The sequence below is a fragment of the Cupressus sempervirens genome, chromosome 5 (genome assembly GCF_028749045.1).
Source record: "Cupressus sempervirens isolate cs-2001-9-10 chromosome 5, ASM2874904v1, whole genome shotgun sequence".
NCBI lineage: Eukaryota > Viridiplantae > Streptophyta > Pinopsida > Cupressales > Cupressaceae > Cupressus > Cupressus sempervirens.
In genome coordinates this window covers 374,633,177-374,660,719 of record NC_143122.1, presented here as the reverse complement: position 1 = coordinate 374,660,719, position 27,543 = coordinate 374,633,177, and the positions used below count along the sequence as shown (strand labels likewise).

Below are 27,543 nucleotides of genomic sequence, written 5' to 3'. Positions count from 1 at the left end.
TTTACTTTGTGGTTTCTCAAAAGATGCTTAGTTCAAAATGTTTCTTCATGTAAGTTAGAGTTAATCCATCAACAATCATTATGTGAAATTCTTCAAATTCCTCCATCTTGAGGCCTTTTCTAGTGTACAAATCTTCATTAGTGAAATTGAGGGTTGCCCCACTGTTAATAGTCCACGAAGAATTTACTGAATTTTGAAGGGATATTTAGGAGTACTTGATAATGTGGCAGAGGTACTGCCCAAAATAATGTCTTCTCGCTCCTTACATTTAGGGTTATCTGAAATGTCCCTTTTCTGATTTTGTATTATATTTCCAACCTCTAATCAGATCTTTAAGATCAAACAACTAATATCACAAAGATCCACCAAATTTCTCAAGAAACCCCAAATCGGGTATGCTAAAAATAGTGCCAAAAGCTTCACAACTTCACAAATTATTAATAAATCTGAAAATGGACATTTTTACAGAAATTTCAGCAGCATAACAACCTACAAAATGACATTTCCAGATCCGTATAGCCTTTACACAACAGTTCACAAATGTAGGACAAAAAGTATGCTCATCGGGCTCCCGAAATTAACACAAAAATGTCCGGAAACACCACAAAAACACTAATAATCTATCTCAGAAGTTTAATCACGTCCCAATACATATATTCAGCTCTATTTTAACACCTTAAAATCTGAAATACAGCAGCAACCCAAACTGATATGAAATACTCAACTGTAAACACCAAACTCATACAAAAAACACACTCGAAAACCCACAAATCTGCACTGTTCAGCACAAAGGCAAACTCTGTATGAGCATGTACATGGAATGGCTTCAAACTCCCGTCCTTAGCCTTCTTGGAAACCTGCAAACTCCCGTTCTTGGGTCTCCCTGGAAACCTGCAAACTCCCGTTCTTGGGTCTCCTTCTCCACAGGTTTGGCAGCCTCTGAAGAATAACAAAGAATGAGCAAAAATCAAGTTCTGGAATCCTCCCAAAATGCCTCCAAACCCCTTAAAAGAGGGCATAACTGTAACTCACGTCCAAGAGAGGTTAATGAAACATATTTTAATAATAATTTTCATTTATTAGTCCAACGGTTTCCAAAGATTAACCCCCTTTTTCTGAAACTTCACTTTCTTGGGCCTGCCTGCCTTAGCAAAGATTATTATTTTTTAATTATTTGAAAAGGGGACATGACAAGTCCTCCCCTCCCAAACATTGCTTGTCCTCAAGCAATGGCTGAACAATAAACCAATCAATCCACCTGGATCCCAAATGTAGTCATGAACTATACTACTACCAATTAACACAGGCTCCTGCAATATCCTCTGCAATATGACCAAGAGGAATCCGTAATCAAACTGACAATTATAGCTCAACCAAACTCCAAAATCACCACTACCACAGTCAAAAACCCATGAGACACAAACTCTTAGAACATCAGAACCCAAGTAAAGTGGACAAATCAAACTACCAACACAATAAATACCATCAACGCATCCCACTGGCCTATACGGAATGTACAATCCAACTCTGCAACAATGGTGAACGCTCTCGAATGAAACTGTACCAAGTATGGAGAATCCACACATTGTACAACTCCTGCAGTCAACACAACTCTGCAAATCACCGGCCACTATCTCATAACCATAACTCCCATGCACTACATGAACAAGTGATACAACCCACTGTGACTGATCACTAGCTAAGTCAGGAGATGTCATAGCCAAAAGAGTAGAATCAATAACAACACCCACTGAAGCATCACTCCCAAACTCCTGCTCTAAGTCACATATTATCAAGCTGTCAACTGCAGAACCTATCACCATGTCATGCCCATCACAACTCTCATCTTGAGGCATCAAACTGTCCCATAACTGATGATAAGCACTAGGAACCAAAGTACATCTCTGTATCATCATGAGACATGTCTCTATGATTAATCATTATTAGTTAATATATATTAACAATATAAATCACAATATTATATATAATATATTTTATATATAATATAATATTATATATATTTATAATATTATATATATGTAGTATATTATAATATAATATATATTTATAATATTATATATATGTAGTATATTATAATATTATATATATATATATATAGTATCTTAAGATTAAATCAATCTGACTGTAGCTATAATCTTAACAAATAATTTGAAATTGGTAATCCTCTTCAATGCTTAACTCCTCCTTATATAGGCACTAGAGGGAACTATTATTTTGTTCTCCTTTTTCCCTCAAAAACTTTTTTTATAAGGAAGGGTCGAGAAAGTCTTGTAAATAACATTGCTTTTGGACTTCAATCTTAATAACACTTTTTGTCCTTATTTTAGGAAAACAAACCTTTATAATGCTACATTTTGGAGGAATGTAAATTAAATTATTAATTTATCTCACTTTCACCACCCCGTTAGTCTACAAGAATTTAATTAACAGGTTAAATGTCTCCTTATTACTCGTAGTTGGAAATGGCACATATCTTTACTTTTACTATTATTTTTTTATTGTTTAAATTGAGTTCTTTTTACTTAATTTCATTTCTTGTCTCCTTTGTAAACAACAAATGATCAATTTTATATATACAGGGTCTTAGGTATCCAAATTAAGTATTATTCTTGGTTTATTTGTGCAACAGGATAATGGCATGTGGTTCCATGTTGATGCTGCATATGCTGGTAGTGCCTGTATTTGTCCTGAATACCAACACTATCTTGATGGCGTTGATGCAGCAGATTCTTTTAATATGAATTGTCACAAGTGGCTTCTTACAAATTTCGATTGTTCTGCTCTTTGGGTAAAGGTGAGGATTGTAAATTTTAACTAGTTTGTTAATGTGTAGAAAACTTTTGTAAATAACAGAGCAATTGACATGTGGTGTATGTGTAAGCTTCCATCGTTATTTCATTTTTTAAGTCTTTCTTAATGACTATCACATCTGCTTTTCAATGTAATTGTTAAAAACACAACAGAACATTCTTATGTAACAAAAGTATTTCCTTTCTTTCTATGAGATACTGTACATCGAAATATTGATGATAAAATATTAGGAATGTTTGTTTTCTCCAAAGTTAATGTTTAACCTCAATAAAGTTCAATACCTACACTTTTTGATATGATTGTTCAAAACATGATTTTCTAGGTCAATTTATTTGATAAACATTAATATTGTTGTAAAATGTTAACACTTAACTTTTTTGTTGAACCATATTTTATTTCTACAACGATTATTTTGACCATACGTGTTATCATGATGCATAAGTGATTGAAAAGAAGTGAAGTGTTCTATTAAGGGAAAGGGAAGAATTATAAATTCAAAGTGCCCAAAAGTCCCTTTGAAATTAAATTGCTGCACATTTCTTATTTCTTCTCCACATATCCAAGGGTAGTAAATATGAGTATAGCCTGATACTCTAAAAATTATATCATCCTTAGACTTAAATCTTGAACATCAAAATGAAATTGATTTTTCTTACCTTCTTCCCACAATTAGCATTTTAATATGAGTATCTCCATTTGGCAATCATCTATAATCTTGTCATCAATTGTGAGTCTTAGCTCTCAAGAACTATCCATGATTTGTAGACTTTGGAACATGGTTAAAATGCATAACGACCCATATAAACTTCAGTTCAATATGATGAAAGAAATGGGGAACTCTATAGCATCATTAGAGACTGAAGAGAAATTTCTTTCTCCCAATCTTGAGGATTTAGCAATAGCTTGAGCTCGGCGATACCCTTCAGTCTCAATCTTTTTTACTTCCCAAATCCCATAGGACCCTAACTGATTGTTTGGATGAAACTGAATTTGGTGGGGCTTCCAAACGATACCTCGGCCTACATGGCCTGGTAAAATTATCAAGTTGGTTAATTGGCAACTTAAAACAAGCAAACAATATGGCTGTTCACTTGTTCTGTGGACATACAGTTACTAATTTACTAAAGCACAGTAAACTGGTATATACATGCATGATTGATTCAAATGAGTTGTTAATTCAGAAGATATAACAGTCTTTTTTAATTCATTCAATATTTCAACACTCTTCGATGAAAATGGCAGAGGGAATGATTTTCCAATGACATGGTCCCTTTTCTTTAGCTACATAACAAATATATTAACTTACCAATGTTTGCCAAGGAATTCCAACCATCAGCAACTATTCAAAATTAATTCAATCAACTAAAGTGGGATAACACAAATACTAATTTGTCGAAGGAACAATATAACTAATGTAAACAATTATTAATATATGTTTTAGCTAGCTAAATGGCCGAGCTTTGTGCTTTAAAAATGGGTATGAAATTAGCCAAATCAGTGCAGATCACCAGGCTACAAACAGGTGACTTCAATCTAATTCAGTTTAGTCAATACGAGCTTCCCAAACAATGAAATCATCTGAAATTGGAAAGTAGAACTGATAATATGACAGATTGTCAACCATCTCAAAGAGCGTGAACACATTTCCATATACTATCAGAGAAGATCTACAAACAAATCAGCAGATCGACTGGTCAATGAAGCGATCACAGACAGCAATGGAAAAAAAATGGATTAGTAATGATTTTGAGTTGGGAGTCAGGACAGATCATTGAGAAAGGTTCTCCTGCAAGTAATTAATAAGAGAAAAATGTGCATTGCAACATAAGAACAATGTCCAAAAACTTATATAGAATGTTCAATAAATGTGCATCAAAGGGTTTAGTCAACTATTACAGCAAGTACAAGACTAAATACTATGCCACCTTGTTGCACCCATCCTCAACCCTCCACAGATTCTAGCACATTTAAATACATTCATGTTCCAAACTTATATTATAGTCAATCCAAAACCACACATCCATTGTGGGCATTGTCAGAGAAGCAAATGTTGTCGGCAGAAATTGTGTATTAGCCGACGGGTCCCTTCGGAAAGGAAATTGTGTATCAGCCGACGGTTCCCTTTGGAAAGGAAATTGTGTATCAGTTGATGGGTCCCTTCGTAAAGGAAACTGTGTATCAACTGACGGGTCCTTTCGGAAAGGTTTTTGTTATTTAGCGACATGTTGTATGTGGCCGACGGACCCCTTCGGGAAAGTTCTTTGGAAAGTATTTATAACCCCTTCGGAAAGCATTGTATTCATCTTATCATGGAAGCATAATGTAATATCTTTGGCATATGCGAATAAAATAAGAAGTTCTGCTATTCATATCTATTGTTTGTGCGTTGATTTCTTTACCCAGTACGGTAAACATTTGGCGCCATTGCTCGATGGACCTGGTACGTAGGTAGGCGGATATGAATTAAATGCTGAATCAGTTGAACAAAGATAAGACTAAGCTGAAGGAAAAAGGTGACATACGCGTTGCGCAGGAAAATTTAATTCTGGCTCAGCAAACAGAGCGTCGAAGGAGATTTCAGAAGATTGCTGACGGAAACAAGAGTGCGGAAGGATTGTTGAAGGAGACTCGACAACGGCTTGATTTGGTGGAAGGAGCGAGGGACGATTTCCTGAACCTGCATACGCCACGGGAAGAGAATCCTGAGAGAAGGAGATCGACTCGCACGGCTCGGAGTGCTGAAGGAGCACGAGCGTGGAGTGACCTCTTCGTTCGAGATATACTTCCGGAATGAACAACTTCGGTTGACGAAATCTCTTCTTTACCAAATAGCACAGAAGTCGAAAACAACGCGGGTGTTGGAAATAGCACGGGTGTCTAGAACAGCATGGGTGTTGGAAACAACGCGGGTGTGCAGAACAACGCGGGTGTCTGAAATAGCGCGGGTGTCCAGAATAGGGTAGGTGTTGGAAACAGCGCGGGTGTCCAAAACAGCGTGGGTGTCCACAACAGTGCAGGTGTGCAGAACAACGCGGGTGTTCAAAACAGCGCAGGAGCTCAGAACAGCGCAGGTGCTCAAAACAGCGCGGGAGTGCAAAACAGCGCAGGTACACAACAAAACCCTCAACATACAGTGATAATGGCAGGTCCGAAAGAAAAGTTGCTTAAATTTGATGGTGATGAAGCAGCTGATCCCATTCGACATTGTAAAACATGTGAAACGATCTGTAGGGCAAATGGCATAACAGATACAAATGAATGGATTCGACAATTTCCTGCTACCCTATGGGGTGTTGCGATTGATTGGTTTACTGATACTGATCCACAAAAGTTAAACAGTTGGGATAACATTAAGAAGGAGTTCATCGCAGAATTTCAACTTCCGCGCGACAATAATGAAATTGTAGTGGAGATATTCAATACCAAGCAAAAGAAGAATGAAACAGTACGGGTCTTCGCTAGGAGGTTGAAGGACTTAATCAGTAAAATGGAGAATAAGCCAGCAGATGGGCTCTAGAAAAGATGGTTCATTGAAGGCCTTCACCCGAAGCTGCGGAAAAAGATGAAGATCGTGCCACCATCGACATACATTGAAGCGTACAATTGGGCAATGAACCTTGAACGTGACCAGAAGACAAAGAAGAAGAAGAAGAATAGCTCGTCCGATTCAGATGACGATGCATCTTTAGGGGAAGATAGCAGCGATGACGAGGTAAGCAACAAGAAGGTCCGTGCCCTCTAGAAGGACATGATTCGAATGATGGAGTTCAAGAACATGAACAAAGAGACTAAGGGCAATGACCTATGGTGCACGGAGTGCAAGAAAGAAGGCCATACGAAGGGATCCTGGCTGAAAGATCAATTTTGTGAGATTTGCCAGATTATGGGACACTCGGTAAAGGAATGCCCTTTCAATTTGAAAACAAGAACACCGCAGCAAGTGTTCCTGACACAAGAAGCTTCCGCATCAGGAGGGAACGGAAATGCAAACATTGATGGTGCCACTTCGGGTGGGTACAGGAATAATAGCAGAGGGCAAAATAACAACAATAGCGGCAACAACAATAATGGCGGAAGGAGTCGAATTCAGTATGATGCGAATGGTCGGCCAATTGTTCATTGCCGTGCATGCAATCTGTGGGGTCACTTTGCTCGAGAGTGCACAATGGCGAACACACCGAAGTTGCTATGTCGATGGTGTGGACCGGGCGATCATGACGATGCTAAGTGCCCGAAGTCCGGAGTAAACTTGATTATCGTCGGGATGGACGAGGAAGAAGTTCTGGCAATCACTCGGAAGCAAGCAAGCAAAGCAAAGTCACTTTATAAAGTTAAATTCAAATATTTAACTTTGTTAATGCTTAGACTATAGTTGGTGGGAAATATTTAAATAAAAGAGTCCCCTTTATTTTATAATACATTTGGAGACATAAGTTACATAAGGGAGTTATGTTTATCACTTGTTTAGTTTGGAGAGAATCTTCCTGGGGCTTTGAGGATGAAATCCCTCTTAGCTATTAATCTCCACGCTGTTGCAATATACAGTCTAGGGGTTTATTTGGTGCCTGCAAATCAGAAACTAATTTGCAAAGTGAATGGTGAACAGTGACAGCGCTACAGTGTCGAGCTACAGTGCCAAGCTACAGTGATACGGCTACAGTAATTGCTATCTTGTTGGAAATAAGATTGTGAGGTTCGGCAGCAGGGTACAGTGCAATTTCTGGACCAGTTTGGGAAGCAGTTCGGGTGTCTCTTCATTAGCATTCATCAACAATGATTTGCATCAATTTCCAGGTTCCAATTTAATGTGTTCAGTCTTAGGAATAGCAATAAGAGTGTTTTTACTGATAAAAAAATAGTACAGACTATAACAATCCAGCATATGTGTTAAGATGAGTCATTGTTATTCATTGAAAAAATATATATGTATTTGGAATGTCATAGTAAATGTGAAGTGCATTGATGAGGTCTTGACATTTCAATAGATTCATTCTTCATGTATTGGAGTTGTAACATCTAAATGTTGTAATTGGCAACCCTCTTGAAATACATCATTGATTGGTACTGTTCTTACATCACTACATTTTGGCACTGTTATTACATTAGTTTACTTTGGGTTTGTTGGACAACAAATTTTTGAGTACGGTATTAAACCTTAACAGTACAAATCAGTTGCTTGCCAAGTGTTTGACGGAGTTCCCATAGTACCTATTCAATTCCATTCTACAGCACCACAGGTCAGATTGCATGCCAAGTGTTTGACAAAATTTCGTACTTCAGCATTGGTAGTTGTTAGTAGTTTTTAGTAGGGATCTTTACATTGAAGTACTTGAAGGTTCAAGGTTAGGACTCTCACACATCAAAGCATTGTATGTCAATTTTCTAGGTCTTTTGCTTTCTCGAAAAGTCCCTAAAGGTGCTGCAAATCCATCTCCTTCCTGTATAATTTTCCTTGCCCAAAGTGGTCTCTTAGAATGGTCAAGACTCTATATCCTTGTCCAGTTTCATTGAAACCAATAAGAATTCCTTTTCTTCTAGTAGGTTCTAATTTTGTCCTTTTCTCCTTAGGTACATGAACATACATAGGACATCCAAATATCCTTAAATGACTGATGTCAGGTTTCTTTCCTACAAATGCTTCTCCAGTGGTCTTATTGTCCAAATATGAGTGAGGACATCTATTCTGAATATAGATTGTTGTATTAGATGCTTCAACCCAAAATGACATGCTCAAGTTTTGGTAAAAAATCATAGCCCTAGCAACTTCTACAATAGTTCTGTTTTTCCTTTTAGCAACTCCATTTTGTTGAAGATTGTAGGGGACTGTGAACTCCCTCTTAATTCAAACAAGTTTGCAGAACTCTTTAAATATTTTTGAAGTGTACCTTTTCCCATTATTTATTCTCAGAACTTTAATTTCTTTCCTAAGGAGTTTTCAGTGATTGTTTTGAATTCTTTAAACTTAGAAAGAATCTCTTTAGATTCTTTGCACTTAAGGAAGTATATCCATGTCTTCCTCGAAAAATCATCAACAAATATCACATAGTACAGGAACCCTTCTATAGATGGTAAAGACATGGGTCCACATAGATCAGAGTGCACTAGTTCCAACACATCTTTACTTTTGCTCAAACTATGAGGGAATGACTTTCTAGTGTTTCTCCCTAAGGCACAACTTTTGCAGGGTTCATTATGAATATGGTTTAATTTGGGCATTCCAATTACTAACTTCTCCATAGATATTAGGGCACAAAAGTTGATATGACCGAATCTTCTATGCCATATTTCATTCGAATCTGAAGTCTCATGCATAAGTGCAAAGTTTGTCTTAATGCATAGCTCATATAATAGTCCTAATTGTACTCCTATTGTTAGAGCCTTCTTTATGGTTGAATTATTAGGCCAAGCTAGTACCTTACCTTCCATGAATGCAATTCTATAACCATCATCTTCAAGTGCCCATATGGATATTAAATTCCTTTTAATACCTGGTACATAAAGAACTCTAGAAAGCTGAATAGAATTCCCAAATTTCAATTTGATGGTGCAGTTCCCAATCTCTTTTACGGAATGTGCAGAATCATCACCAATTGTAACTTCTTCATCTGATTCTATTTGCATGCTTTCTAGGTTATCCTAATATCTAGTGATGTGTCTTGAAGATCTGTTGTCATCTATCCAAGTGTTAGATTGTCATGTCCCCTTTCTAGCGACATGATTCCTACAGTAGATTTGCCTATCATCGACTCTCGTAGGCAAATGATTTTTGGAGAGAGAGTCCTACTATTGCCAGATGATTTCTTTTTGCTCTCAGAGAGTACAATTAATCCTACATCCAGTAAGTTGGGGCCTACATGTTCTAATGTTGAATTGAGATTGCACTTTTAATTTTATAAAGTTATTTATTTAATTTTATAAAGTTATTTAATAATAAAGTGCATTATAATAAGATATTATGAAAGACGTTTCTAGAAGCTTCCAGTGACTTCTCAAAAAGTGAATAAATAGAGTACAGGAGGCACCCATTGGGACAAGCGGTTTTTGTGGATTTGACTTCTATTTCAGTTGGAGCAATTTGTAGTCATTTGGTCTGCAAATTCTCAAATTATCCTTGGGAAAGAAAACTCCCATGGGTAAGCAATTTTGAGGGTGTGAAATATCATCTAAATTATTGCAAACCGGAGGTGATAATATAGTCACTTCACCTGGGCAGAGATCTGTGGCCTAAGGCCAAATTTTGTGGTTTGTTGACATCGGAGAAAGGAATTACTATTGCCGGACTGGGGGAACTTGAAGGAAACTAGAAGCACATTTACCTGGTTGAATTTGCATGCGAATTGTTAACTGGTCTTGCCTGAACCCAGACGGCTCAGTCCACATTAGGTTGGGCGTTTTCGGTGGAAGATTCGAATTTATATAAAGAGGTCGCAGTATGAGCAAACCGTAAAGGAGGGGGGGACAGTTCAGGGCAGATTAACAAGCTCCAGATCCATCCTTCCGTCCGTTCTTTCAGCAGCGCTTCCGTATATCATTAAGACCATTTTCGTGGAGTATGGAAAATTGATAAATAAAATCGCAGGTCACATTGCAATGCGATCTAGCGCATCTTACTAGCCATTCCAGGCAGACGCAGGTCGGATCATCTCTAAAAAGGGAGGGGTACAAATCGCATCAGTTCAGAGGTATTGATCGGCAAGCAAATAAACAAACAGTGTATAATAAAATCGGCGGTACCAACTATATTCCCGAATTTGGGGGGGAAAAAAAAAAAAACGGAATCGATCACCATCCTAACAACCCCACTCAAACAGTGAACAATGGAAGCAGTAATCCAGGTTCTTGATGTTACTCGTTTGCCTATGTACAGACTCTGTCATTTATTTTAACTGGATTATTGTTCTGATACAGATCTGTTCATAAATAAAATATTCTTGGATACTGTTGATATCACTTGCATTTGTTACAGTTAGCCCATAGGTAAATTATTTGAGACATTCACCATTAACCATTTAACAGATGCATACCTAGTTTTGACAAATTTCATAGAACATTGTCTTTCATAGTACAGTTCAGACTACATGACAAGTATTTGTCTCAGTTTATCATTGGTTCTTTCGTGACTTTTATAGTTAGAGTCATCTCAGTGGTATCAGAGCTATTGACCTGCCATCCTGTTGGGTAAAAACATCTTATGCAACCTTATCCCAGGTATTATACACAAAGAAGAGCAACAGTTATGGGTGAGAGACAGTCACAGAGTCCACCTAGAATTGATGACGATGAGACCAGAGAGTTCTACAGAATCATGACTACCAGACAGCAAGAAATAGCCCAGTCATTACAAGCATTGACTACCATAATGGAGAGAGTTGTTCCACCCAGGATTCAGGAACATGGTAGAGGTACGCTTGATCATGACAATAGAAGTGTGGCAGGCTCACAGGGTGCTCCGAGGCGCAGATCATGGATAGCTAATAGACCTACTCGTCCCACTTTCCTTAGGGAGGAGGCCCAGGAGATAGAGGAAGATGATTTGCCGGAGGATTTTCAAGATGATCTCAGAGCTGCTACTGAAGAATGGCAGGCATTACGACCCCATGTGCGTGAGCTACTGAATTTTGATCGCTACCTGAACCAGAGGAGAGAGCATATGAGGAGTAACCGTCAGAACAGGAGGCCTAAATGAAGTCATGATAATGAGTTGCAGCGAGCTGCTAGTAAACTCACTTTACCATCTTTTGATGGTAGTTGACAGATGATAGCACAGGCATGGGTTCATAAGTTGGATACATTCCTAGCATTGAGGCCAATGTCGGAGATAGATGCCATTAGATACGCCACCTTGCATTTGGAGGGAGCAGCTCATGATTGGTGGTCACACGAGATGATTACTTTGCAGCACAATCAGGTGACATCTTACTAGGACTTTGTGGATAGATTGGTTGAGCGTTTTGATAGGAAGGATCCAGAGATCTATTTTCGTGACTTGACCAAGCCTCTTCCGGAGTTTTACCTTTTCCCGCTACTATTGTGGTGTGTGGGGTGTAGTTAATTGGCGTTTGATGGCATGAGTATCCAAGAAGCTAGAGAAATCATTATAACAAAATTACCCCCCATTGTCTGATCTAAGATTAATAATAGATTTCCCAGACTCTATTTCAACTAAAGGTTTAAACTTCTGAAATACAAGAAATGCATTTGATTTCTTTTTAAGGAAATATGCCCACATTTTTCTATTGAAATCATCAACAAACAACAAAAAATACTTGGACCTAAGAATAGAAGGAGTGGCCATAGGGCCGCAGATATTAGCTTGAACAAGTTGAAGTACCTGAGAAGCTCGCCATGAATTGCCACTTGTGAAAGGTGTGCGATGTTGCTTCCCAGCATGGCATGCATCACAAACTCCAAGCTACTGAGTCTGAATCTCTAACAATCTATGGACAAGCTCATCCTGAGCAAGCTGAGAGAGATAATGCACATTTAAGTGCCCATATCACCGATGCCAAAGTGTACTAATAAAAGACTGCCGAGCAGCCATAGCTAAGTCCTGAGAATCACTACAATCAGTAAGTAGGAAAAGACCACGATCCTCAAGATCCACTGCAATAGTACATTGAGTTGCCCGATCAGTGATGGTACATTGATGTGAATTGAAGGTGACATTTAGGTGTGGAGAATGTCGCAGTAACTGACTGACTGAGAGTAGATTTATTTCGATCTCTGGAATGTTGTACGCATCGAGGAAAATTAGATTCCTCCTAGCAGACTAAATCTGAATGTTGCCTTTCCCGACAATGGTGTACTCTTCTTCGCCACAAAAAATAACAGAATCTGAATAAGGCTGGTAGTTAGTAAACTAGTCTCTGCAATGAGTGAATTACGAGAGGCACTTGAATCAATGTACCAGGTAGACAACTTCACATGATTTGTAGGTCTTTTAGCCATGAAGGTGTAAAAGGCAGATCTCGTTTGCTCAGTGTGCTCTGCACTGTTTGCTTTGGGGTTGTGAACTTGATTGCTTAGATTGGGCAGCTTAGCATTTCCGACATTCAACCTTCATATGACCAAACTTGTGGCAATATTTGCATTGAATATTCTTCTTCCGGGTGCTGTTTGAAGCTAGAGCAAAGGACGTCTGTTGAGAAGACAGCTGAGACTTGCCTTTATCATTTTGAAAGGGTTTAGTAGCAAAGGCTTGCTCTATGGAGGTGGAGCTAGAATTACTACTGAATTTTTGTTTCCACTGATCTCGCTGAAGCAAAAGTGTGCAGAGATCGGTGAACTTTAGATCAACACCAAAAGACGTGATGTTGAGAGTCTCAATAAATTGCTCGCAAAACTTTGGTTAACTCTAGAGAGTGATAACCACAATGTCCTCTTCCTCCACCTTGCGACCAATGGCAAGTAACTGATCACAGATTTCCTGATTCCTATTCAGGTGTGCCTGGAGCGAGGTTCGCTCATCCATGATAATAGAAAGCAGAGCATTCTTCAAAAAAAAAACTTTGCTTTTGTTAGAAGTCTCATGAAGACCTTTGGGATGTGTCCACATCTCGATAGCTGTCTTGCTGGATGGAATTTGAGAGAGATAATCATTAGCCATGAATAATTTGAGAAGCATCACCGCCTCTCAATTATTCACATCCCATATATCTTGATTAGTAACAAGAGCAAACGGATGCTTCATACCACCCATAACAATTTGATTGGTATTTCAATATTCAAAAATTGCTATGATTCGCTGCTTCCATGTGCCATAATTTCGCCCATTGAATTTTGAGTTGTACTCAAGCAAAATGTTTGTTAGAGATACCATGACATGTTTTTCAATGAAAAATGTGAAAATTTGTGAAGCCACGTTCTTCGAGGCAAAAAATGGAAGACCTAGAAAATTTGAAGGATGACCCAAAAGAGAGCTTGAAAAACCCAAAAAGAAAAGTTGTCGGGTCTAGATCCGTTGGCTCAAAAATTGAACCACAAAAATTGAGGCACCTAGAAAAAATAGACAGCCCTGTTGAGCTCTTGAAAAACACAAGAATTTGTAATCAAATATTTTTTTGAGATAAAAAATTAGGGTTTCAAAAAAACCCTAGTCGACAACTATGAAAGCTCGGATTTGTAGAAAAATGGAGTTTGTGAGGCCAAAATATTGCGATTTGAGGTTGCAAACAACCGAGCTAAGGTCGTTTTTGGCTTGGGAAAGCAAAAACGACCCCAAAGTGCAAAAAATAGTTGCAATTTAAAAAAAAAAGGCTCTGCTTAGACGTGATGTGTATGGAGACTAGTAGTTTCCGATTTGTCCATAGTGCATGTATTGAGTGAACAGAAGTTTGCCCAAAAAACACAGATGCAATTTGTTCAAAACATGTTTTTCAAGCATAACCAAGTTGAGATTTTTGCAGACCAAGATGAATCATTACGCATGCCATAGTTTAAAAACTCGGTATTAGGAATATCTCAGCTGACCCAAAATTTTTGGAAAACTCGAAATCGGCAAAAACTCAGCAAAAAAATCAGCAATAAATTGACACTTTTATCGAACATTTGAAAATATAAAATTTCTTAAAATATTCTTAAAAACACATACATACAACAAATTTGTAGAATGTATAATAATTTGAAAATTGAGATATCCACCATATATCAGTCAAAGTTTTAAGTTAAACAGTAATTCATAGCAAGAGGAACTTAGTAGATTAACATATTGCTAGAATCTTATACCAAAAAATAAGTACAACATCTGAATATAAATAAGTTAGATACATAGAAGTCAAACTCTATGAAACTACTACTTCTGAATAGTACATATTAAGTTCAAATTTTAGTATCAATGAAACTGGAATCAGCAATCATAAATTGCGTCTACGAGTAAAACTCAAAAGAGATCATTGCTGCTGGGTGGGTGGTCTTGTAGTAGTTCTCGTGGCAACATCCTCAACAGGTGCCCTAATAGGTGCCTCATGCTCGATAGAAGCCTCTGATGGATGACCAAGCTCATGTTCCTCCTCACGTGCTGCCACATTTGCATCCCACTTGTCTGCTTCTCTCTCAAACTCAACTAGCTGCTCATCTGTCAATAGAGGTTCACCAACATCCGCATCCTCACCATCAGGAGGAGCAATCCAATCGGCTGAATATGTATCAATCTCATCCAAGTCAAGTGTGCTTCATATGAAGCCTGCCCTTTCACCTTCTTCTTGTGCAAGAGAAGGTTGTACTTCACATAAACCAAATCATTTAGGCGGTTTTGAGTCAACCTATTACATTTCTTTGTGTGTATGTTTTGAAAAGTACTCCAATTTCTCTCGCAGCCAAAAGCACTACAAGGCTCCAATAAAATTCAGATGGCAAGCTATTGAAGATTAGGCATTGTGCCACCATAATCTTCCCACCACAGATTTGCAAGGATTAAAAAAACCATTTATGATGTGGTAAAACTTCCAATAAATTTGACGAGTGAAATAAATGGTATGATAAAACTAAACACATGTTCTTTTTTACCTAATTGCAAGGTGTATCTCCTATGTTTACAATCAGGAGAAGAAAACAATGGCCCGTCTTCCCTCATGTAGCTCTGCAACTCATCAAGTATGAGGTCTCGGAGGTCCGTATCAGCAATCAATCTTCGAATACATGTATCCAATCCAATTTGAACCTCTGCATCTACTTTAAAAGTGTTGGAGAAATAGTACTTGGGTTTCAAGAAGTAGGCAGCCACATGAATGTGTTGGCGTTGTCATCGGTTCCACCTACGATCAATGATGTTCTATATGGGTCTATATTTGGTCTCATTTGACCTATACACGTGCCAAGGAAAATATTTCAAAATTTAATATAAATCATCAATGAATACTTGAAAACTTACTTTGAGGGTCTCTTCCATCAGCTTTTCAAAGCTAGCATCAAACACAATCCTCACAATCTTCTCTGCTTTAGGCTTCCTAGCATAAGGACTCTCTAACTATTTCTTATCAAGAAACATGCGCCTGAGGTCTAGCAATGTCTCAGATATGCTTTGCAAGTTCAAAAAATTAGTAACAAAGCGTGTGACCCCTGCTCGTACAAGATCCTACCACTAGTGTGCTCTCTCATAAGATTCAAGACCCATGTATGATTGTAGATGTACTTAGCAACATTCCTTCCATCTTCAACCACCTCCACCTAGCTCAGCTTCCCCAGATCCTCAAAAAACAAGTCAAGACAATCAACAGCACAAAGGCTCCAAAATAGCGTGGGATGTCTCTCCATGAGAAGTCTACTAGCAGCCACATAAGTAGCTGCATTATTAGTCACAATTTGGATGACATTAACCAATTCCGCTTCTATTACCACCTCATCCAACACGTTAGACAAATTTTTTGCATTTTTTACTTGATCAAAGGCAGCAACTGATTTAGAAATACCAACTGCCCCCCTGAAGCAACTATAAAGTTGATGAGCATCCCGTTCCTGCCATCTGTCCACCCATCAGATATAATAGTGCAACCTTTCTGTTCCCAAACTTTTCTTTGCTCTTATACAAGTTGATGAATATTTCTTACCTCGTCCTATAATAATGGCCCACTCACCTCATAGGGAGTTGGGGGGCTTGAATCCCTTACCAGACAAAGAAATGGAGGTTACCACTTAATCCCAATATGGACTACATAAAGCATTGAAGGGAATATCATCGTGGATCCAAAATCTTGTAATTTCCACCTTTGTCTTCTCATGCATCTCTTTGTTCCATGTAGTGCCTATTAAGTTGGGTTGAGCACCAGGAGTGGTATGTGGAACCCAAAAGTCCGGTAGAGACCTACTCGTACTTCTTGATCCTCGTATCCGAGGCCCAATAGAAGAAGAACCCTCTACACCTGTTTTTGATCCTATAGAACTAAAAGTCCCCATTGGGGCTGCCATGGCCTCAAATGTCCTCTTTTTTTCTGCCTTACCTTGAGCATTTTTTTGTAGGCTTGTCAAAGGCTCTCTTGTAACCTCTTTCGAACATACTTCACACGGTGTAATATCGTTGCATGGAATCTTCGCAAGATTGTATTTCAATCGGCTTATCCTTGAAGTCATTTTCTTATGGCAATGGGTACATTCGACGTGTCCACTAATTAACCCTGGGATCCCATGTTTCCATAAAGGATCCTTAACTCTGCCACCACCAGTGATCTTGTAGACTTAGAGAACCTAATAAAAAATAGATGATGTGTAGTTAGAAAGCATACATTATCTATTAAATATTCAAAAACTAGATTATAAATCTTGTAAACAATACATTTAAAGTTAATTCTATTATATAAAAAATTATAAATTATAATTGTTAAATAAAATAGCATTATTGTAAATTTACTAAATACTAGTACATAAATTTCAATAAAACTGTAAATTTAATTACAGTAATTATATTTTATTTAACTATTATAATTCATATATAACGGTAAGTCAATAACAAGTCTATTTTTTAAAAGATTTATAATTTAGTATTTTAAAATTTAAATATATTAAAATTTATTTATAAATTATAAATACCGTTAATTTGTTAAATATTGTTAATTTACTATGCAATTTAAGTGTATTTTAAACCATAATTTTTTTATCAAAACCAAAATAGTAAAATTATAAATCATTTAATACATTTTAATTTGTAGTATTTAGCTTTAAAATATAGTTAAGTTTAAAACATTTTTTTTACTAAATTACAAATAAATTAAAATTTACTCAAATATTTACAAATGAAAAATTTAAATTTTAAACAAGCTGGGAAGTGTCGACTTGCAGCCTGTGATGAATGCGATGAATGAACTTGAAGTGTTGCAGTCTGTCAAAGCTCGGGAGGGTGATGAATGTCGAGCTCAGGAGGGTGATGCTGTTGTGAGTTGTGACTCGTGAGAAAGTCCCACTCGAAGTGCCTTATGGAGGTCGAATTTGAAGACTTAGTGGCAGCATGGCTCAAGGGTGGGAGTTGTATGTGAAGGTCGAATCTGAAGACTCAGTGGCAACGTGGCTCAAGGGTGGGAGTTGTATGTCGGCAGTCAGCTCTGCAATCACCAAATGGAGACTTAAAATCGCTGTCGGAGAACAAAAAGAGCTGCAAAAAACTTTAAATCTAAAATGGACTACTTTTCAACTATTTAAAAACCAATTTTTACGTTTTTCATGCAATATTAATAGGAAAAATTGCGGCGATATATCACTTTATTTCGGTGGTGATTTATTGAGCGCTAATTTCGGTGGAGAGGCCATTATGCAATGTTTTGCGATTTTAACGAAATACCATAGGTTTTTTAAACTATGACGCACACGATTTTTCTCATGCCTTTGATGCGGTGGTTTGAATAGTGGATACCCTAGATGGGTTTTAGAAAAAACTCAAAAATAATTTCGAAAACTTGTAGCCGATACTTTCGAAAGAAATTATAAAATGTTCAAAAAAATTTGAAGTATTGGCTTTGATACTGTATTATGAAGTAATTGGTAAAATACTTGCTTGTTATTAATAGGGACCAAGAAGTCTTTATACACAAAAGAATAAAGCAATGTTTCCTTAGGAAACGATCGTAAAGAATAGAAACATTCTATTCTAGTTAAAAGAAAGCTAAAAAGGCTAACAGATAACTACAGCTAACTAAATATTAGAAACATTATGATATTTAGAATAGATTACAAATAGATTACCATTAACTAATAATAGATGTTTACCTATCATCGTAATAGTTAATGTGTTTTTTGACTTATGTTTAAAGTGCATAAAGGTGGGGAATTTGAACCCAAAAGTAAATATATTTTAAGTTACAAGTGTTTTTGCACATCAATATCCAAATTGTCTAGTTCTATTGACATATCCACAGGAGAAGTAGGTGGTTTCTTTCGAATATTTTGTTGAGTGGGACTTGCATTTTATTCTTTATGAAAATGAGAAGGAATTTCCCTCTCAACTCATGGTTCATTGTCAATAGCTGACATCCTTTTCTGACCCTGGAACAATTCCTTCTCTCTTGCAGATGACTTCTTGTTGGTGTAATGAGCCTGATTTTGATCTCTTCTTCTTTTGATTTTACAACTTTTCTTACTTCTATCCTTAGTGAGCTTTCAGCTGTATCCTTTCTCTTCTTTAAATTTTGACTTTCAGGTTCCTTTGCATTGTATGCTAACTTTGTTATTGACTATCCTACCCATTAAATCATAAGTGAAAACCACTTTCCTTTCCCTTGGCTTATGGAGTTGCCAATCTACCCACCATTGGGTATGCTTGGTAACTTGTTTCATTACTATGGACAAGGCTGTAAGTTCAGAGCTAGACCATTTGATCGGAGGAAGATCCTCATCTTTTCCTTTTTTACAATGTCGCTAGATGCAATCTCCATCATCTTTTAACTTATACGGTATTGGGAAAAGCTCAGATGCTTTGATTAATTCACTGGTATCTTCCACTGACATCCTCATTGTTTCATATTCATTCATTAAGTTGGCCCAACAGTCTTTAACTTCTACAATGTTTCTTTACTTCTTTCCAATAACTGAAACCCTGCATTATAGTATGTTTTTTGGTAATTTTTTCAGAGGTGTTTCTGCAATGCTAATCAGTATCTCCAATCAACGAAGTAATATATACTTTGAATTTCAGTGTAGTTTACTGGTTTAAGAATTATAAGTTTGAAGTTATTTTTTCGTTTGCAAGTTTCAATGGCTATATTGTGAGAATATTACAAATCTCTTCTATATCTGACAATACTGTTTCTAATAGTGATTTATGTTGCTCTCTGCCTAATTTAATATTGGTAATTTAATTTGGAAGCCTTGCCTCTAGAACATATTTCGTTACTAACATATTTTGTATTGGTTGCTACATTGAGTTATGCATTGTAATACCCCTTTCGGCAGAGTAGTCTAGAATGACTAATTAGCCTATTTAATTTCCATAGGCTAAAGGTAGATAAAAGGGGAATAATTAAATTTAATTATTTAATATTGTCTGAATTTATTCTACAGGTAATATTATTTAAATGGTTTGATAAGGTTTATAAAGTGATTTGAGTGTATTATTAAAGGAAAATTAATAAACTGACTTTGTTTCTTAGGTTCAATTAACATAGTAAAACGAGCGGGAATTCAAAATGTTCTTCTAGCAGTCTAGGGGTTACCAAAAGGACATTTTGGGGGTCATTTGATATGCTTGGATTATTATTGTTCCTTTTGGAATTTGGAGGGCTTCTTTAAAGTTAGAAATCTTAGGACAAAATCCCTAAAAGGGTAATTGGATTCAGTAGTGCGACTAACTTGTCCTAGTTAGTTTGTTTGAGATTTCATTTAGAGTCTCACATAGTATTAGCACTGAATGATTGGTACAAAATGATTGTATAGCAACTTATAATTCAGTCAAAAAATGATTATTTCTAACTTCATTTTGACACAAACGATGATGGAAAATGACTATATGAAAAAATCAAGTTTCATTTGGATACAAAACTTTTATTTTCTGTAAAAATATCAAATGACATGATCACATTTGTTTTTGTTACAATGTTATTTTTTGAATGCTATCTCAAAAATACTCTCTTGAGCTTTCAGTCTAATTTCTTGTTGAATGTGGTTAATTTCTACTAAAATATATTTTAGTTAGCAATTATTAATATGATATATAATGTGCGATGTGACTTTTGAAGCTAGGCTAATTTAGTATTTATATTGCTTTGGACATATTTGCAGGCTTCAGAATCCAGCCTAGTAGTTGACTATAAAGATTGGCAAATACCCCTTGGTCGTCGATTTAGGTTAGAAATTTGTTTCCCTATATTCTTGCATAGCTGATATATGCCTGTTGTAACATTATATGAGGTCTATTTTTAAATTTTTTTTAGGAGTTAAAAATACTTTGCAAAAGGTAATATTTTCAATTTGATAAAAGTGAAAATGTATTGTTTTTATTTATCTTTAATTTGTTTATGACATACAATCCATCAGTGAAAGAGAAAACAGATTGTAGAAATGTAAAGCATCATACTGAAATTGGGGAAATATGAGATGATTTTAAAATGGAAATGAGAACATTATAAGAATTATGCCAGAAGAATAAGGAAATGATTATATTATCAAAGTGGATTTCTTCTAAGTGTATTTACAGACATGACACTGAAGTATTGCCATGAGATAAGCCAAAACAAACATTATCTTTATCATCCTTTGGAATATGAAACAAGTACCAAAATATGTAGGAAATAGTTTTGAATGTTATTGATGCCTTGTAGTGTAAACATGTAGAGCTGAACTTGCATATTACATTTTGAATAGATATCGTAGTTGTTTATCAAAATGCTTAATGTATAACATTCCAAAGTCAATCTTTTAGTATTACAATTTAGGATTTGATCTGAAAATAAAATATTTGTGCATAGGAAATGTAATATCCCTAACAGGATATTTGCTTCCAAACCCTTAATGAAAACTCATAAATATTAAACAAATAACTTCACGCAATGATTTTCAAATTTTTCCGACAAACTTCAATAAACAACTAGATAAAGCAGTCCCAAAATATTATTACATTAAATCTTCAATAGAAAATACATCCATTTCATTTTAGTTCTTAAATAAAATAAGCCAGAAATATAATCATATATACAGATACTCGAACAAGATTGGATATTAGAAAAGATGAACATGGAATACAATGTGAGGCACTTGCATGATGTTTCCAACTGACAATGGGTTGTCCTCCACTGCCCAACTTGAGGGTTTCCGTCCTCTCACCCGCTGAAAGCTTCTTTTGAGAATAACTCTCTAAGGGCTTGTTTGGCTGCGGGAATAGGAATTGTTATTTTGGAATAGAAATTGAGAGCATGTATTCCTATTCTCTGTTTGGTTAGACAAAATTGAAATTGGAGTTTGAATAGCAGACGAACAATGTCGATAGACCAATTCTCATGCGTCTTTTCACTCTTGACGAATATTTCATTCTAGAGAGTTTGAGGCTTGTCAGCAATGAATCACAAAGAAACCACAATGAGGATTGAGGATGGAACCTGAATTCTGTCTTTCACAGAAATAGGGTCCAGTCTTGCCAATTTGATATCTTGACTGACCTTGTCATGCTTGAAAATTAGGTTCCCATGAGCATCCTCATTTAGTTGTTGGAGATGGAGGTAAACTTAACAGAAGAGACAACAAAGATTGAGCTTCTTAGAATGATATGCAATGATATAATTGCTTTGGCTCACACTTTCTCATATCATCTGCATCCAAGAACAGGGGACACACTAGAAGAGCACAAACAACACGACGCAAAATTGAATGAAGAATTGAAGTTGCTACATAAAGATCTGAAACCATATGATCACATTCTGAGATTTTTTCATGATTTCATTATGTACGAGTCCAAAAGTATCCATGAAGGGAAAAAGGAAGAGGATGTTCGAGTTCCTCATGATTTTCTTCATCACCGAGGTCATAAAACACTTCATATCCCTATGCGGGCTTGAATTTTTGGTATGTAATCTCAGTATTCAAAATCAATGCCTTTGATATACTAGTGGTTTGTGCAAGAGCTATGCTTTTGTTCAAAATTGACCATTTTCCTAATTTCTTTAGTCAACCAATTTCTATAACTGTGGGGCTTTCGGTGGGTGTGGTCATAGGCATGGACTTGAATTTTTCATCAAATATGAAAAAATAAAATAGGAATAGGAATACGTATTCCAATTCCACTTATTTAGGTGGAATTGCAAATGTTCATTTTTGGGCCAAAGTGGGAATACGTATTCCTATTCTCAATTCTGATTTTGTGCACCCAAATAGAGGATTAGAAGTTTTAAGAATTTACATATGCCTATTCCAATCTAATTCCCACTGCCAAATGTGCCTTAAGAGAGAAAAGTGAAATCCAAATCACAACCCAAGTATGCTGGAAATGAGTGAAATGTCCCTTTCTGTGATTTTATATGATATTTCAAACCTCTAATCAGATCTTTAAAATCAAACAACCAATATTTCAAAGATCCACCAATTTCTCAATAAACCCCAAATCGGGTATGCTCGAAATAGTGCCAAAAAACTTCACAGCTTCACATATTATTAATAAATCTGAAAGTGGAAATTTTTATAGAAATTTCAGCAGCATAACAGCCTACAAAATGACATTTTCAGATCTGTATAACATTTACACAACAGCTCCTAAACAGAGGATAAAAACAATGCTCATTAGGCTCCCAAAACAACACAGAATAACCCGGAAACACCACAAAAACACTAATAATCTATCACAGAAGTATAATCATGACCAAATACATATATTCAGCTCTATTTTAACATCTAAAAATCTGAAATACAACAGCAACCCAAACTGATATGAAATACTCAACCGGAAACACCAAACTCTTACAAAAAAACACATCCAAAAACCCACAAATCTGCACTGTTCAGCACAAAGGCAAACTCTGCATGAGCATGCACATGGAATGGCTTCAAACTCCCGTCCTTAGCTTTCCTGGAAACTTGCAAACTCCCGTTCTTGGGTCTCCTTCTCCACAGGTTTGGCAGCCTCTGAAGAACAACAAAGAAGTGAGCAAAAATCAAGTTCTCCAATTAGCCCAAAATGCTTCCAAACCCCTTAAAAGAGGGCATAACCCTAACTCACGTCCAAGAGGGGTTAATAAAACATATTTTAATAATAATTTTCATTTATTAGTCCATTAGCTTCCAAAGATTATCCCCTTTTTCCGAAACTTCACCTTTTTGGGCCTGCCTGCCTTAGAAAAGATTATTATTTTTAATTATTTGAAAAAGGGACATGACAATGAGCTCCATCTTCCCTTTTAGGAAAAAACATGTGACTCTTTGCATTCCCATTTCTGTTTCTTTATTTCTTTTTTAAATAAATTCTTTTCTTCCACTTAAGGAAATAAAGTGCACATAGATAATAAAGTGACATTAACAATATCAACTTAAGTTATAAAGTCACTTCATAATAAATCTGTTAAATCTTTAGACAATAAATCCTCCCATCATATGGACTTGGATATGCATGGTTGATAGCTCACTCGAAAGCTCTTGACAAGGCACTTCTAGTCTCACCCTGAAATGCCAAGAATGATGAGTCTGTTGGCTTACCAAACATAGGAAGTGCCTAAAAACCCCACTAAAATAATCCCGATTAGCTTGCAACTAAAATTGTCTAGGCCAAAAACTTGGTTTTCCCATGGGACCGAGGGAAAACAAGCTAATGGTGCAACCAAAATCATTGGCTAGAAAAGGGGACATAACAATCCTCCGTTCCCAAAGATTGCTTACCCCCAAATACTTGAATCCCCTATCTGTGTCGAAGATGACTCTCTGTCCAATTGCTGCGCTATACTGGTGTAAACAGCTGTAGCCCCAAAGTCATATAACAGCTTAGTATGAACTTGGACACCAATGAATTGGATGCCTGACATCCAAACCATCTCATGCATATACTCAATCTAGACAGCTTGCCATGCACTACTATCATAAAACGAAATTCTCGCTACCCAACCGAGTACCTCCCTCCAACTATAATTACACACACCTCTGACATTAAGAGGTGGCGGGAGCTCAACAATATACCAGCCACCATCGAGAATAGAATGCAACCAATCACTCCTCCTGACTTCCTGAACTAAAACCATCTTTGTAAAAGCTCCACCTGAATCCCAAGTGAAAATCTGTGTGATGTACTCGATATCACCCACTAACTCCTTTAATACCTGTGCCCATGACGAGTATAATATCTGCTAGACTACTTCATTAACTGTAGCACCTTGCTACAAATCATGGAGTAATCGAATAGTAGGTTTCACAAGAGTAAACATCTCAAAAGAGAGCAACCCAGAAAGCTATCCTGTCTTGCCTCCCTCAATTGTGTAAGGACACACCACATCAACTATCCAAATTTTGCGTACAAGAGGAATCCATCAAAATTAAAACATATCCAAGGTCATCAGACTCCTATTGCATGACTCTGACCTCATCTTCACCATACCATGATTGGTGAAGCCCATCAATGGAACCCAACGAAGCTATACTGCTATCTCTATCAATACTCGGGTCCCAAGGAAAACTGCTCTCACATCCATCATCCATAAGGAGATACAAACCACTAAAGGAATCTGCAGTCTCATAAGTACATCCAACCTCTTCGAGATTCATATGAATGTGCTAACTCTGCACGTAACCTAGGTGGTAGCAATTGACACCATAACCGTCGTGTAAACTTGTATCCGCACGACACACTTGTGACATAGAATTAAGAAACACACTCAGATATATATTACTATAGTGAAAAATTGGTTAGTGCCTCTGTAAGTTATCATCGGTCACCACCTAATTCAAATACTTGCGGCCTCGAATACCATCTTCAGAAGATGGCTGACCTTCATCCCACACTAGATGATACAATCTCTGAGTCAACCCATACTTGCACCTCATCAAATCCTCTATGTGTGGATCAAACATAAAGTTATGAGCACTCCTCGATGTATAGTACAATAAATAGCTCCAACCTCCATCAATGGCTCATCATACAGTACAATCTGCCTACTGGAAGTAGATGAATCCTGCTCAACCTGATCAGACCTCATGCTATCATCACTAAGAACCTCCTCAATGGTCATATTTGAATGTTGGGCTGAATTAGAGCGTGCCAAATGTAATTTTTGATTGTACTCAGCAATTTGATTTTTTGCTTCATGAAATGCCACTAAAGTAGCCTCAAGGGTGTCCTTGACACTCATTAGCTCATATGTACATGCATCTATGTTTGTTTCCTTCTTCCTCAGTGCTTCTGAGTAAATATCTACGAGGTCAAAGAGATGATCACGATCTGAAAGAAGGTGTAGGTAATTTGATTTCATAGTTTGCAGCCCTTATTGTATTATTAATGGCTGTGAAAATTCCTCTTTAAGTCCCCTTTGTTTCCCCTCCATTTGTTCCTTCCAAAGGTGCTTTTCAAACATTGCTTATTTTTCATCAAAGCGTGATAAAGCTGCAATAATCTTATGTTCAGTCACTTTCATTTGACTCTCTAAATAAGGTGAACTAGTAGGTGTATGAGATCAGTCAAGTGCACATGAAGTGGGAGAATGTGTTTCATGATACACATCCACATCATAAATCTCATCTTTCATTCCCAATTGCGTAGAGGAATTAGGGACAGCATTCTGTTCAAAAGCCAACTCATCACAAAAGGAATCTATCCCATCTGTAGAGACCATTAAGTCTGAATGAAAATCAGCATCAACACTCACATAAGATGGGGAGTTGCCATCGTTGGCTGATTGGTCAACTTCCTCAGAAGGGCTATCAACATTCTTATCAAGAGCACTAATGCAAGCAGCCCTATAAGATCGCTCTACCTCCAAACTGCCTGTCAACAAACTTGTGCCACTATTAACATTTATCCCCTGATCATGTGAAGGCTGTAAATAACTGGTAGTTGGTTGTTCTTTTTCCAAACCACCTATAACCTGGATTTTGACTGCTGAAAACTTGTTATGCAAAATTTTGCACCTATCCTTTGCAAGAAGATGCTAGGCCAATTCAGAGCAGTTCTTTGCCGCATCATTTTTGTTTTGCAGCTTTGGACGAAAGTCCATATAATTGATGGAAGGTAAGTCGTTTTGGTTCCATGGAGGAAGTTTCTAACTTCTTCCAAACCATGCATTTTCCCCATGACAACACTTTCTTCCTTTCAAGGACTCTTGTATTGATAATTTCTTGTATGCAGAGATAACAATCTCAGGATCTGGCACTAGCTTTGGTAAACATTCTCATTCAGGCTATGTGGTATCCAGTAGTAACACATTCAAATGATAATCAGATGTTAACTATAACCGATTCCAGAGTTGACAATTTGTCAAAGACATCCTAGTGAATGGAACCAATTTAAACTCTTTGGTTTAGAAGGTTAGTATATAATCATTCACTAGAAATCAATTCAGAATTCATGTGCTGGTAATTTGGTGATTTGCTACAAGAGTGACTTACAAATGACAATATACAAGTCAATGATCATGTATGGATTCCAAACAAGTGTTGCACTTTTCAGATGAGTTCTTACTGGCAATTATGCAAAGTATATAGGAAAAGAATGAGCACTGTATAAGAATCACATTACCTGGGACTGCTCATGCACCACTTTTGAGAGAGGTGTTTTAATGTTATATTTACGTCCTCCAATGGTCTTCAACACCAGATGATGTCTGTCTTGATTTCCACAATGATTATTTCAGTTGACTCCCTTAAGTTGTAATACACAGTTTACTTGAATCTGTGTGTACAGATATGTCTTCAAAAACTCTTGCTTGCTGTCAGACTCAGAACTTGTCCAATGAATATTTTTGTGCATCATGCATCCCTATTCTGGATAATACGCATTCATAATAGCATCTTCAGTTTGCTCTAGAAAGATGAAAGTTATTAAAAATGCTTCAATATCTGTGTAATGGACACCCTTGGATGTCCCAAAAACTAAACCAAATTGCTGAAAGGAATTATGTCAAACAGTTTGCATTCAACTTCTTAAAACCCCTTATAACTCTGGAAATCAAACGTTTATTTTTTTGTTGTGTTTCGTGCATGGAATTGGTATCATACAACATAAACAAGAAAGAAACTACAATAATATGCAAAGTGGAAATGAACTGCTGCTAATAAAATGTTATTCTCAAAATTCATAAAACCAAATACATGGCAGATTTATCAACTCACTAA

At 36.7% G+C, this 27,543-nt stretch overlaps 1 protein-coding gene across 10 annotated transcripts in view; it reads left to right on the top strand.

The window, feature by feature from the left end:
• The window catches only part of LOC149556318 (phenylacetaldehyde synthase-like), a 177,488-nt gene that overhangs the window by 72,380 nt on the left and 77,565 nt on the right, over positions 1-27,543 (top strand). For 9 of the 10 annotated variants that reach the window (XR_016364663.1, XR_016364662.1, XM_089830563.1 and 6 more), the window contains 2 exons: positions 2,651-2,815; positions 20,530-20,594. Coding sequence is in view for 8 of the 10 variants with exons in the window: in XM_089830563.1 (XP_089686689.1) it covers positions 2,651-2,815; positions 20,530-20,594 (230 nt within the window). In the remaining 2 variants the exon portion in view is untranslated. The remainder of the gene's footprint in view (positions 1-2,650; positions 2,816-20,529; positions 20,595-27,543) is intronic. The other variant, XM_089830568.1, reaches the window with a different exon arrangement.